Raw genomic sequence first — 14196 nt, forward strand, 5'->3', positions numbered from 1 at the left:
TCTGGGCTTCTGGGAACTGCACCACTCCTAACTAGTTTGCAATATACTGCTGCGAGCCCTTTATTAGAGGCACACATGGCCCCTGTTATGATGAAAAATGCTTCTTTTTAAATGCTCACATATACTGCTCTATCATCACTCAGTGATAGAGCCCACAAATCTTCAGCTTTGCCCTTCTACACATTATGAAATAAAAGAGAGAAGGAAAAAAAAGACGACATTCTCCACTAGTCAGGAGAGGAACAACAGTGGGAACCAGATTCAAGAAAAATATACCCACAGACAGATCTTTACAAAGAACAACACAGAGGCATCTATCTGGGCTTTCTTTCGTTTTCTGGTTTTTTAAACTACTTTTGTTGTTGTTTCTGGGATGTATTTTAAATGATCATGGCTGTGGTTCAATTCTTAGGTCTTGAAATGAGTAAAAATTCTCTTGCGGATGAGAAGCATTTGCAGAGAACACAGGTCAGACAAATGGCCACTGTCTCACACAGTCCGAACAGGCAATAAATACCACACTAGGGGAGGGATTTCTGACACCGTGTATGCCACAATTGTTCAGCTTTACAGGTTAGTTACCCCTACATGTGCTTCAGCATTCAAAATCACTCTTCTCTTCCTGACACCTCGTTTACTAACACTGCCTTTACACTTACTCTTCTTAACTGCCCCGTTCTCAGCCAACAACCCTTTCAGATCCATCCCCTTGCTCCTTCATCCTTCCCCTGGAGAATCGCCGAGCCCAGAGACAATGCTTTTAGCTGTTCCTTTGCAATCTGGAGGCACTACCAAGCCATTCCTGCACCTTACGGCCACTTTTGGGGGAGGGCACAGGACAGACAACACTTCTTCTTACCACCTACCATTAGACAGTCAGGTAGCTAATGGGGTTGCCCCCGCTGATGGAGCATAGTGGGAGCCCATGGCCAGCAGCTCTGCATCCTATTTACCAGCTTCCAGCTGCAGGGCTTGTGACAACAAACTGGTACTGATTACGGCAGGGACCTGTTTCCTTTAGAGGCCCAAGCCTCTGTGGCACCTTAACTTGCAGATAGCCTACAGTTATTTCAAGGGCAGCTGAAGCACACTTATTTTTATAATTCAACAGCCGTTGTTTTGGTGTTGCACCAGCATTTTCTGCTGACTCTGTGCCCATGCTGCGTTGAGTCTGGGAGTAAAAGAGCCCCTATTGAAGGACCCAAGAGGTTGCCTGTAATGAGAGGGAGCTTCCAAGCACACATGGAAAAGCACGTGAGCTTGCTAAACAGTGCACGTGGCAGAGCATACACTGCCATGTCATAGCAAAATGTGGGCAGAAGCATGACAAAAAGCTCCCCTCCTTCCCTTCTTTCCCATACTTTGATGCTCCACTCCACCCTGAACTTCTCCCCAGTGGATGTTCTGCCCCTGATGGCCGTGGGAGCATAATTTGAACGCTTGTGTTGACCTGGGCTCTACCTTATGAAAAGTGAAAAAAACTCATTTCTGAAGTCACCTGTTTCTCGACAACAGAGATTAGAACCCAACACATTAAAGCTTCACATAGCATCTTCCTCCACTGCGGTACGAAGGGCCAGCCAAGAAAGGTGTAATGTAGGGGCCACGGCAGACTTTCCCCATCGCAGCCTCTCTCCCGCAAGCTTAGCCCTATGGCACAAGCAAGCGATTCCTTTACCCTTTCCCACCAGGAGAGCTACTCACGTGGCCGTGCTGATCCAGCTCGTTGTTGGTGAGTTTGACTTTTTCGAAGGACACCATCTGCTTCAGCAGTTGCTCTCCCGTGAATGGGGAGTCAGGGTGCACGTACAACCTAAAAAAGACAGGGAAAAGGCCTGCTTATAAAAAAATCTCACCTCTCGGCTTGCGCATGGGCACCACTTCCGTATGCAATTAAAAAGCCCATAATTTCTTGCTTTTGGGGTATGCGGTCGTTTCACGGACATGGATTTCCTGAGAGCTTAGGGTAATCCAGATCTGCTACTCAAACAAGACACAAGCTCCCCCAAAGTAACGAACACCTGAAATACGATCATTAATGAAAGACAGTAAAGCAGATGACTTGAGTTGTTTAATTCACTGGGACGTAATGAAGAATCCTGTGTCAGAGTGCTAGATTGCTCTCTAACCATACCTATTATTTTATCTAGTTATCTAAAATGGAAACATAACTAACTTTCACTCTTGTGTCTTTTCCCAAATGAAAAATTGATCATGTCTTTGCCCCCAGCTGTACTAACAAGCACTTAAAATAACAATGACTACAGCTCCGAGAGAAAAAACATGGTGTCATTAGAGAGATAATGGGGGAATGTAGATAAAAATGCATTTTTCTTTATATGTAACATTAAGCCGTGATAATGATTTTAACCTGCATTCAATCACACGTTAGCTGCGGTGACGTCTGTTTATAAGAGGTTGAAGGCTGCAGTCCAGCACAGTGGTCTGACGTGAAAAATTAATTGCAGCTCTGTAATTAACAACCCACCACTTGGGAAATTAAGCAGAAGAAAAGGAAGCACAGAAGACATGTAGATACAATGATATATACATTATGACTAGACTAATTACAAGTGCCAGGCTATTTAAAAACGGTGATTTTATAGGAATAATGTATTGCTGAAAATGATTTAACTAACTCAAACGTTCTTTTGTGATAGTGAATTAAGAGCTGAACTAGACCTTCAGCTAGTGAAAACCAGACCTGTTCTGCTTTTGCCAGTGTTGGTTATCACTCACTGAGGGCCTGGCTCTCGTTTTGGGTGATGTCTTTGGCCACATGGATGGATTTCTTCCATTAGGTGGGTGGGGCAGCGCTGAGATGCTGGGTTAGAAAGATAAACAGTTGTTGTTGTTGTTGAGCTCCGGTTTTGGTTAGGCAAGAGGAGAATGGAAAAACCACTGAATGATGGGGCGTAACTCTTTGATAGACTATGCTGATCCCTAATCAAGGAATGCCTGTACTAGAGAGTCCGGGGAGCACAGCTCTGTTGCTCAAAGAGGAAGGAGATTTGATCCTGCACTCTCCAGTTTTGCCAGCATAATCCCCAAGACACAGTGAAGCTGAAGTTTTACCGGCACAGCTTGCTTCAGATGTGGAGGATGTTTTTCTTACATTGATCCAAAGCACAGCTTGGCTGGTATAGCTATGTCCACGGGAGGGATGCTGAGCCAGGGTTCCTGTCGCAATCAAATATTCCTAGCATACAAGCATGCTCAGTGCTATCGACTCTGCTGATTGCGCTGCAAGGCTCATGAAAAATTATGATGTATCTGAAAACCCAAGACCTGGAATCCTGTTATGTCAAAAGAATTTTACTTCTCATGAAAATTAACTTTGCCTTCCTATAAAAAGCTGTGAAAATCTCAATCTTTAGAGCCCTGAATTAGAGAAGGCAAAACAAAGAGTCCCAAACATGTCCTGCAAGTTTTCAGCTAGTCTTGTGATACATTTTTTTTTGAGCCCCACTCCTAATTTTGAATGTCTGGATAGCTAATAATGTTTACTGTGATCACAGAGTGTCAGGCTCAGCAAGGTTTGGCTAATTGGGACCAAAAAGCTGAACTATTTCAAATGTGTGCTGGAGAATGAGTAAAGATCTTCATGTGTCTAAAAGCTGGCCACAATTGTTTTATACCATAGGTGGTTAATGCTTGGCACGACTTTCAAACTGCGAAGTGCCTGGATGTCAGCGGAGTGCTAACGGGAAAGTCACTGAAGGATGGGCACCTGAATATCGGTTACATAAATGTATTAATAGACCCTGCTTTTCTTTACTTATTTGCTACGCACCGTCGATCCCACTGCCACACGTGGTCCCACCTGGTGAACTACACTTATCCGCACACTTCTCCTATGGCCTGAGCTTGTACACCTCGGAGAAGAAGGTTGAAAACTAGACATATCGCCCTCTGAAGCATAAGTCATCAAGAAGATTGCGAGCAAACGGGTTAGAGAAATAAACGTGCACGTTCCAGCGCAGCACACGAGGCTCCCCCAGCAGTTTGCCAGGGGCTCTGCTGCCCACGGCCGGCCAGACACCAGGAGCTGCTCGCTTCAATTCACAAAGGCTTTAGGAGCCATATTTGGATGTGAATTTCCTCCACAGTATATAGTGTTTCATGATATATGCAAGGTTTGGGTACTGCCTCCTTCTGGCATATTTTGGAATGCAACACCGCTCTCCTTCTGTTTAGTTTAACAGTTGGTCTGGTCCTACAAGCCCTGTGCATGCTGCTTTTAATTACCTTAATGTCTTGAATAATTTGCAAAATATACCTTTTAAACGTTTCCTACCTAGAGTTCTCTGTAAGCACGTAAACACTAACTTCATTAAACAAATTATTGTAGCCAAATACAGTAAAAAAAACAAAATTTTTTTTTTTTTAAAAAAGACAGACTTTTGAACAAAAGAAAGCAGGTGAAAAAGGAAGAAGAGCAAATAAAGGTACATGCTGAAACCTATTAAACTGATGTTTCACACAGTCTTAGCAATTTGGAAGAACAAACATAAAATATCACATAGGAATTCTCTCCCCAGATAGCACTTTAGAAGATTTACAAAAGACTCTCTGAAAAGTATTTTTATTTAAGTGTTTGTTGCAACATAAACTTGTCTTAAACATTGACAGTAGGAAGACAGGGATAAAACTGGTTTTTATAGAAAGTTCCCTGAAGGGCTAATCTTTCAAACGGAATCACAGAATACTTATTAATTTTGAAAAACAAAAGCTGTCTTATAGTTGAAAGTTATTTTTATAATGGAAAGAGCAAAACATTTAACGGGTTCGATCCTGCAAAGTCTTACACCCATGCACAACATGACTCCTGAGTAATTCCCCTGATGCTGTCGTGCCTATGCAGATGCAGGCAGTGATGTGTGTGGGGAGTCAGCGCCTTGGTACTAGCATCCAGATGCTAGGTGCACATATGCCCCTCGCTGACACTCCTCAAGTAAGGAGAGCTAAAATGGTGTGTTTGGAGGACAAGAAATTGTAACTTCATTAAGGGCTCCTGTTACTGGAGCAGGATCAAACCCGTTTCAAGATGGGAGGAGTACTACTTTTAATCTGTTTGAGCAAGACTGAGGCATCCCACCTCAAAAGATGCATTAATGCTTCAGAAAAAAGCAATAGTAATGCAAATGTCGGCACACTGAACCTCTTGACGTCCTTTTTCTCACCAAACAGGAGCGTAAAAAGGAGAAAGTGCATAAATGTATTTGTAAGTCCCCTTCATACAAACAAAAAGTAATCTGTGCCTGTGCTATGATCAATGGTCTTTTGGCTAAGCATCCTGAAAACAAAACATGAAAGGTATACATTTACACACAAGGGCAAAACATCCTGAAAACATCCCGAAAATGAAACAGCACAGATATACATTTGTGCACAGGGGCACTGATCTGATGGGGACCTTAAAGAGCTACCACAGTATGATGATAATAAACTCCAAGAAGGTTTGACCCCACCTCTAAAACACTCAGTAGGGCGGTGGCTAATTATTCCAAGGATCAATCTCTTGCCTTATATTCTTGTATTTCTTCATTAACTAGTCTATGCCAGTGTGAATTAGCAATCTGTTTAAAGGTATTCCAAAAGGCACTTGAACAGGAAAATAAGAAGGGGAGAACCCTGCCTTAAAACTATTTCTGTCCTTCCCTTATTTCTTCTTTTGATGCCGACTTCTTTGGAGCAGGATCCACGTTTTTTCTTTGGGTTTTGATCAGTGCCCATTACAATACATCAAATGAAGCCCTCAGACGTTAACCACCACATTGCAAGGAGTTTTTGGCCATGAAAACAAAGCCGACATAACTCCTAGGTTGCTGTCTTTAATCACAGCTTCTCTGCATGCACTTTTTGTTTGTTTACTTCCCTGAGCCGCCTTCCCAAGATCAGCAGTCAGCAAGCTTTCAGTGGAACTGTTTATATGAGGAAAGCGTGCAGGATTCGGTCCCTATACTCACACACACACAAAAACGTGCTTCCATTTCACTTCTAATTTCTGTCCCTGTAATAAGCAAGTTCTTAACCCCGGGCTGAGCCACCTGGAGCGGATCTGTGTGCCTGTGCGGAGCCCTCCACGAAAAGTTTCTTTGAAGCCAGAGAGGCATTCGTGTTATTTCCATATCTCTGGCTCTGACTCAGCAAAGTCGTTCGACATGTGCTTCAGTCTTAACTGGACTTGGGGACTTAAGTACGTACTGAAGTGCCGGGCTGAATACAGTGAAGTGTGGGTCTCTGCTGAAGTGCCCTCCTACCATACAGCCTAGTGCTGCAGCCTCAGTTTCCCAACGCTGCAAGGAGTCTGTCATTAATTACATTAACAGGATGATTTTAGAAATTAGTTTTCTACAGCATTTTGTTTCTGTATTGAAAGGCGGGGGGGGACGGACAGATTTACTTGATTTTTTCCTAATGTCTCGGAAAATGTCATGATTTCTTAACAGAAAAAAATAAATCTCTGTGCTGTAGAACTGATCCATGCTTCACCTGCTGTCTAAGAGGTGACTAAAAGCAAGGATAAAATTATCCGTTAGCAAATGCTGGATATGTTATCAAGAAATAATATCAGTTCAAGCATAAACAGCACTGAACTGTAATGTAGTATTTCTACTTGGACTTGGCTGGTGGTGCTTGGATTGCTTTAAATTATGAGGTCAAATGCGGGGTGGGGGGCAAACCCAAGAGAAAAATCAATATCTTTTTTTCTTTTTTTTTTTTTAAAGCTTTCTTATCTGAATTGCGGCAAACTACATTTTAAAAAAAAATATATAAAAGGGCATTTAGCCAAATCCTGCATGCTTGGAACGTTCAGTATAAATCAAGCCTCAAGCAGAGGTTTGAGGCCCGATTCTGCATCACAGAAATTAATCAGAGTTTTGCAAACAACTTTGTTGAGCATGGACGCAAAGTCTCAGAACACTGTTTGCAAACAGTATGGAAAGATTAATAGCAGGTATTTCTTGAAGGAAAAAAGAAAAAAAAAAAGTAAAGTAAGTAAAAGAAAGACCAGCAGTAAAATCTACATACCTTGCAGGGAGTGGAGGGTCAGCTTTTCCAGCCACTAACCAGGAAGACCTGTGGTAGGCATATCTGTACCTTTTATTGTCCACAGGAACTATATCCATTAACACAATGTACTTGGCTTCAGGATCCACTCCGGAGAAGGAAACCCTGATCGTAGGAAACATTCTCCTGAAATAAAGGCAAATCAGAAAATAAATACATGGATGGAGAACAGAAATAAGAGAGCTTCTGAAAAGCTGCTAAAAGTAAGAATTGAATTTAAACCACCTGAAAAAAAAAAAAATTAAAGCATCTATTGGTTCTGCTTTACTATGACAGAAGTTAAATCCTGTGTATCTCTCTAATACAGACAGAAATTGCAGCTTGAAGTCAGAACGATTTTTTGGAAGCAAAAAAGAAAAAATGGTAAAAGTGAAAGAGTAAAGGAGAAATTTACTTTTTGGCTGTTAGTTAAAAGGACACTACGATTTCAGAAAATAGTTGTACCTAAGGTACATAAATCCTTAGAAATGTGGATTTTTTAAATGGGATCCATACAAGTGTTAGGGAAATATTGCAGAAATTATTTCTGTTAATATTCTCACATATTTTAGTTGCATGTTCTTTTAAGCCTGCGCAGGATATTTCTGAGAGGAATTTTCAAACGTAAACTTTCCTTTCTTCACTTCAATTTTGACAAAACACAACTTTAAAATGTAAGGTTTTGCCGTAGACCAGAAATAAATAACTTTAAACAGTTTAAAATTTTGAACTCCGGATTGTAGATTTTATACGTACTTTTAAAAATAATTTTTTATAGCACTTGCTGGTAGAGCTCGTTAATAATAAAAAAAAACAGGCAGGGAACTACATTAATAACAAGTAACTTTGGAGATTACAAAACCCAACAAGACACTGGGCTCCTCCGGACTGCCCAAACCCCAAAAGCCTTACTGAAGAAACGACATGGTGTGAGGTGACGAGAAAGCCTGGGATTCTTTTGCACATTTTTGCAACCGAGAGAAAAGAAAACCAAACCGAACCAAGCCCTGACTGAATGATTTCCCCACGACTGCCCTATTTCCCTGTGTCTGTACCCACCCAGCCCCGCAAAAATCACCGCAACGCACAAAGCAGCTTTTAGCCACGGACCAAATTACTAGGGAAACTATATTTCTACGCAGCCGCTGGGACACCCCCCCTCCCCGCCTCCGGGTTGATTTGAGCCGGCCGCTTCTCCCTCTGTCCCCCGCTCGCCTCCGCGCACCGCGCCGCACCGCGCAGCGCCCGCCGAGGGGCTGCTGACCACCGCGGCGGCAATTAAGGGGCTTCACCCTCCTCCTCCTCCTTCCCTTAGGCCATCCGCGCTGCTCTCCCAAAATAAAAACTGTGGGGATTTTGTGTGTTTTGCCTTTTTTTTCCACCCCCACCCCCCTCTCCAAACCCACTTTTAGAAAGAAGCCTTACCTCCCGGATTTGGTGATGATCATCTCGGTACCCAGTTCGTGAAACTTGTCCCAGAGCTCTTTGGTCTCCAGGCTGCAGGAAATTTTGGCCATCTCCTCGCTGGGGATGATGGGGGTGGTGGGGATGAGGGGCTCGGTGCACAGGGACGAAGGGCTGGTGCTAAAATCCCCGTGAGGGTCCAGGCTGGATAAGTCACTCAAAGGCTGGGCGCAAGAGGATTTCTCAACGAATTGTTCTGCAGGGTTTGGTTGGTTGGTTTGTTTTGGGTTTTTTTTTTTTTTTGAGGAAAAAAAAGAGAGAGGGGATTCAGCCAGGACGAGAAAAACTATTTTCCAAACAAAAAAAAGGGGGGGGGGGGGCATTTGTCGCTCAGCTGCCCCCCGCTCTCTGACCCAGCACACCCGCAGATCCGCGCTCTTTCTTAGGCGTCAGCTCATCATTTGAGGGCGAGGGTGGTTATTCTGGCAGATGAGCCCGGAGCGGCCCCTCTCCCGGGAAGGGATGCCCGGAGGGGGGCTGGTGGGGAGCAGCGCGGGCCTGGCGCATCGCCAACCGACTATTCCTCCGCGCCGCCGGGCGCGGAGGGGCAAGGCGGACCCTACGCGCTGCCCCCCACGCCCCCGTTAACCGAGGGTCTTCCATGGAAAGGTCACTATTTCTCATTAAAACGGGAGCGCTCGGCTCCGGGACGGGGGGAGCTGAGGAGGGCCAGTCTCACGCTGGGGGACAACGGGCGGCTGCTCCTAAATCGGGCTGCTGGCAGAGAGCGTAACGCAGAAGGAGCCCGAGCGCGGCCGAGCAGGCTCCGTACTTCCTCCGCGGGGACGGGAGTTCCTAATAAGTAACTCCACGGCGGGTGCGGGTTCACCCGCCCGCAAAGCCGGCTCTGCCCTCTCTCCCAGCCGGTTTGCTGAGGCCGAACACACGCCGTTGGAGAACCAGGCTCTGGGGGAGAACCAGGCTCCGGGGGAAGCTGCCGGCGGCCACCCAAACTTGCGCGGGTGCGGTAGCTACAGCCGGCGCTTCCCCATCACCCGCCAACCCCCGCTGCCCGCAAACCTCGGGAGGCTTTGGGGGCTTCAGCGGCTTCTCTGGGAATTTCAGCCGGAAGACGGGAGGGAGCAGGGCTGCGGGGAGGGCGGGGCGGGGGGGGGTGCTCTGCCCCGGCCCCGCGCTACGATACCGGGATGCGGCGATGGATCCGCCGCCCGGCGCCAGCGAACGGGGGGTGGGCGAACGCACCCTGCCCCTGCAGAGAAAGATTGCGCCCACATCTCTGGTTAATAAAAGCCGAGTTACAGGCAGTCGTTTCCCTTCGATTTCTAATTGAACGGCGTGGGGGGATGAGTTGGGGAAAAAAAAGAAAAAGTTAAATTAATCGAACGAGCTTTTTCAGAAAAAAAAAAAAAAGAAGAAAACTAGCTGCGTTTAACACAAGACCGTGTAAATGTGTCAAACCGGAATAGTGCGACATTCCCGGCCTACGTTATCGTCTAGACTGAAAAATAAAGTTTACAATGAATCCCTGGACTATGTGAAATCTATCGAGTCAGTTGATTTGATGGAGCAGACGCTGAGAGCGCTGCCTTTTCTAAATTCTTATACGCTTGAATATAATCTTGTTCATCGGCGCCCTGAAAGCTGAATACATTATTATTATTATTATTATTATTATTATTAATTTTAGTTCTCCGCGAACTGTCAGGTACATGCAAAGACCACAAGCCGCAGAAATTGGGCGGGGGAAGAGGGGTTTTTTAAAAAGCCTTCGCGAATCTGAATCGAGGCGACCGAATAGAAGCGAAATCGCTTACCCGAAAATCGTGAGGGATTACTATAAAAATCCTCTCGGTCGGTGTCGAGTGAAACAGTCTATATGAGCCTACATCGAGTAGCTGTGGAGCCAAAGGATTTTTAGGTCTACGTACAAGTTTTACTACCCCTGGTAAGCCAGAGTAAGATTCTCTTATTTGACTTCAAAAACGTAGGTGATTTGCAAGAAACACCGGAGAGGTTCATTTCACACCAGCGAAGAGAAACGTAACTAGCTTAGGGTGTGAGGTTATGCTACGAATGGCGAAGCTGGATAAATAAACGGCGTCATTTAAGCCGGCAGAATTTAGAAAATGGTTTAAGCCATAAACAGCCTCGCCTGAAAACGACGGTGGGTAACGAGGAGAGTTAACTGGTTTTCGCCGTGCGGTTTTTTTTTTTTGGTTTGTTTTGGGTTTTTTTTTTTTCCTTCTGCAGGGGAAACCTGTGGGCAAGGGGAGGAACCCGCCGCTGCCTGACCCGGCTGCCGGAGCTCGGAGGAGGGTGAGCCCTCCGGGGGACAGACGGACGGCACCTCCGCCCTCCACCGACACCGGCGGTCACCCCCATCCCCGACTCACCCAGCGGCTTGATGGTGCTCTCGGGGGACTCCTTGTCCTTGGAGCTGCCGCTCGACATCAGGGCGGCGATGGAGAAGGCGTTGGCCCGGGAGGAGAGCTGCGGCTTGGGGGGCGGCGTGTACTCCATGGCCACCCGGCGGAGAAGCGGCTCGGCTCGGCTCGGCTCGGCTCAGCCCGTACCGTACCGTACCGTACCGGGGGTAGCGGAGCGGGGTTACCGGGCGGGAAGGGAGGCGCTCTGCGCCCGGCGCCGCGCGCTCCCCCGCCTTAACGCGGGGCCGCGGAGATCCTATCGGCCGGCGGCCAATCGGCGGCGGGACACGTCAAGGGCCCCGGTCCGGCCGCGGAGGAGGGGGCGGAGGCGAGGAGGAGGAGGAGGAGGAGGAGGAGGAGGAGGAGGAGGAGGAGGAGGAGGAGGAGGAGGAGGAAGAAGAAGAAGAAGAAGAAGAAGAAGAAGAAGAAGAAGAAGAAGAAGAAGGAGAAGGAGAAGGAGAAGGAGAAGGAGAAGGAAGGGGAGGAGGAGGAGGAGGAGGAGGAGGAGGAGGAGGGGGCTCTGCCCGCCCGCGGGGTGGGCAGGGGGGCGGCCGGCCCTCGGACAGGCTCTCCGACGACGCTCCCGCCTTCGGGCAACCCAGCCCCGCGCCCCGCCGAGGCCCCGGCGGCGGTTTGGGGTGCCCCCCCCCCCCGCGCTCCTCTAAGCCCTTTTGGGGAGACAAAGGGGGGGGGGGGCACAGGGCCGGGGATGCTCCCGAGAAGGTCCCTAGGCTATTGGCTTTGTCGAGGCAAGAATCAGTGGAGAGATGGTTGAAAAGAGGAGAAGACGTTGTTGGTTTTTTTTCTCGTGCGTGTGTCCATTTTCTGCTTTAAATTCAAATTTTAAAAGACGGCAACTTTTTAAAGCAGCTATTTCCGTCGTTGTGTGCCTTCTGCTGGGACAGAAGTCTCTTGAAGGCTGACGGTGCGCTTGGTTTTCCCGCTCCGGCTCCCAAATATTGTCGTCCCAACAAGGCGCCCTCGACCCCGCCGCCTCCCGGTGAGACCCTCGCCGGGTTCCCGTCCCAGCCAAGCCGGCGTGGGCCACTGACTGCACCGGTTTCTTCAACTCCGTCTCCATCGGCTTCGCCAAACTAAGCCATATTGATCAAGCACATAAGACGGAGAGAAAACCAGGATGGGCTGATGGTGCCAACGAGCAGATTATTCCCAGGCAGGGATTTAAGGAAGTTGCTCACTCGTACTCTTTTCAACGCACCGTGTAGGCATCCTCCCATGAGTAAAAAAGCGGGGAACAGTCCTTTAAATAAAAAGAGGACTGAAAATATTCGCTCCCTAAAACTACTCAAGAGGACACGCAAATTTGTCACTAAAGTTCCAACTCCTAAACCTAGAACAGAATCCGAGGGGCTTTTAATACGCAGGCTTGTGCCAAGAGACGTGCTGCTGGAAGGACTACCCGCGGTCAGGTCCAGATCTGTGCCATTCCTGTCCCTGCTGAACTTTATTAATTAAAACGGAGAAACAATTATTTGGGTTACCCTTGACCGCCAGTGAAGTGGGCAACACGAGATATCGCTTTGAAACGAGCGAGAACCAACCGCGGTTTGTCCTTCTATTACCTGAATTTACTAATAGGTGGAATATATAGATAGAATAGAACAGAATAGAATACACATATATATGTATTCTACCACAAACAGGGCGTGCATACTTAGAAGCGTCCGAAGTGCTTGGCAGAGGGCTGAGGATTTCAGTGCGGCCCGCGGTGGTCTGGGGGCCCGGTCTTGCCCAAGGTGTAAACTGGGGGAGGGGGGCACAGAGGAAGAGCCCCGCCAGCCCCCCTCCCCGGCCGGGGAGCCAGGAGACCCTGCGGCCGCAAGGTCAGCTCAGGAAACATCGCTTCTTGCCACAGAGAAGACAGGACGAAAGATTCTCCCGACATCAATCCCGACACAAAAAAGAAAAAAAAAACCCCAAAGCCAAAAAAACCCAAACAAACAAAACCAACCAAAAAAACCCAACAACAACAAAAAAAACCAAACAAAACCAAACAAAAAGTCCTCAAACCGCTTTACCCCTTGACTGCGAGGGACAACCCTCTTTTTAACAGCCTGGTTTCCCTGCGGGACAGCCCCGCTCCTGGGGCCGCTCCCGGCGTACGAGGGGCGGCGGGACGGGGGTCCCGGGGGTCCCGGCCCTGCGCTCCCTCGGCCTGAAAAGCAGAGTCCGGCCTGCCTGAAAAGAAAGACAAGGGAGGGTACAAAACCTGGGAATTATTCTCTTCACCCTTCCTCTGTTGGGGGGGGAATGCCTAAGTCCCCTTTGCTTTCCTACCTCCTCTATGCGCAGTGTAAATACGGATAACAGAAAAGCCAAGCTCCCGTCAAAGTAACGGAGCAGATCCTGAAAAAAACCCAGAGAAACCCTCCAAAACCCCTCTCCCTTTCCCCCTGCTTATCTCTCCCTCCCCGCCCCCCCCCCCCCCGAGCAGCCAGGTCGTACCATACCTGTCCCTAGCAGGGGCTGCCCCCGGCTTGCCCGGCCCGTCGGAGTTCGAGGGGGGGGGAGGCGGCGGGGAATATTTCGGTGCTGACCGTGCCTGGCTGGAAAACACCGACAGGGGGGGGGTTGCCGTGGAGCGGGGACGGGGTTGGCAATCGCCTCCGGGCAAGGGGTTGCTCCCCTGGGAGAGGGACCGGCCTTGGGGACGTGTGGGTCCCTGCTCGTACCTTGGAGATGAAATACCAGGGTGGAAAGAAACCGGGGGGCTTCGTTTTGTTTTATTTTAAACGGGGGCCGTCCACAAGGGACGGCTCTTCTTTGCTCAGTTGAGTCATGCAATTCTTCGCCCTGTCCCACGAGAATCTTTATTTTCTTAGTTTTCCCCTCGCTCCGCCTCCGATAAGGAAATGAGCCTTGTCTAGACGTCCAGAGCCCCCCCTCCCCCCCGCCACCTCCTCTCTCGTGGGCAATGAACGGGGCTCGGCTCCGGCCGCCTAATCTTCGCTGCCTCTCCCTCCCCCGCCGGGACCAAGCCGGGGAGACACGCTGATCCGCTGACCCGGGTGGGGAAGGGGGGGAGAGCCCAGCTCCCCCGGGCTGCTCTGCCGCCCCTGCCCATGCCCCTCTCCGGGGATGGGGGGGGTTGCTTTCAGAGGCGTGTGTGTGTGTCCCACTACTACCCCAGTGCTCTTGGTCCCCCCTTCGGTTTCCCAACAGAGGGGATGTCATTAATAAGCCCCCACCCAGCGCGCACTTCGCGGGGGATGCCAGCCGGAGCAGCCGGTCCCCGCTGCGGCCGGGCACAGGGGGGCTGTCGCCGCCGCCG

General features: G+C 48.6%; 1 protein-coding gene across 1 annotated transcript in view; it reads right to left on the bottom strand.

Moving 5' to 3' along the window:
- The window catches only part of TBX20 (T-box transcription factor 20), a 40265-nt gene extending 29218 nt beyond the window's left edge, over positions 1-11047 (bottom strand). The window contains exons 1-4 of the mRNA XM_052792735.1: positions 10872-11047; positions 8479-8713; positions 7036-7200; positions 1705-1813 (exon numbers count right to left, since the gene is read on the bottom strand). Of these exons, the coding sequence (XP_052648695.1) occupies positions 1705-1813; positions 7036-7200; positions 8479-8713; positions 10872-10998 (636 nt within the window). The 5' untranslated portion in view covers positions 10999-11047. The remainder of the gene's footprint in view (positions 1-1704; positions 1814-7035; positions 7201-8478; positions 8714-10871) is intronic.
- Positions 11048-14196: the final 3149 nt, after the last annotated feature.

Source organism: Harpia harpyja, chromosome 1, assembly GCF_026419915.1.
Source record: "Harpia harpyja isolate bHarHar1 chromosome 1, bHarHar1 primary haplotype, whole genome shotgun sequence".
Classification (NCBI taxonomy): Eukaryota; Metazoa; Chordata; class Aves; order Accipitriformes; family Accipitridae; genus Harpia; species Harpia harpyja.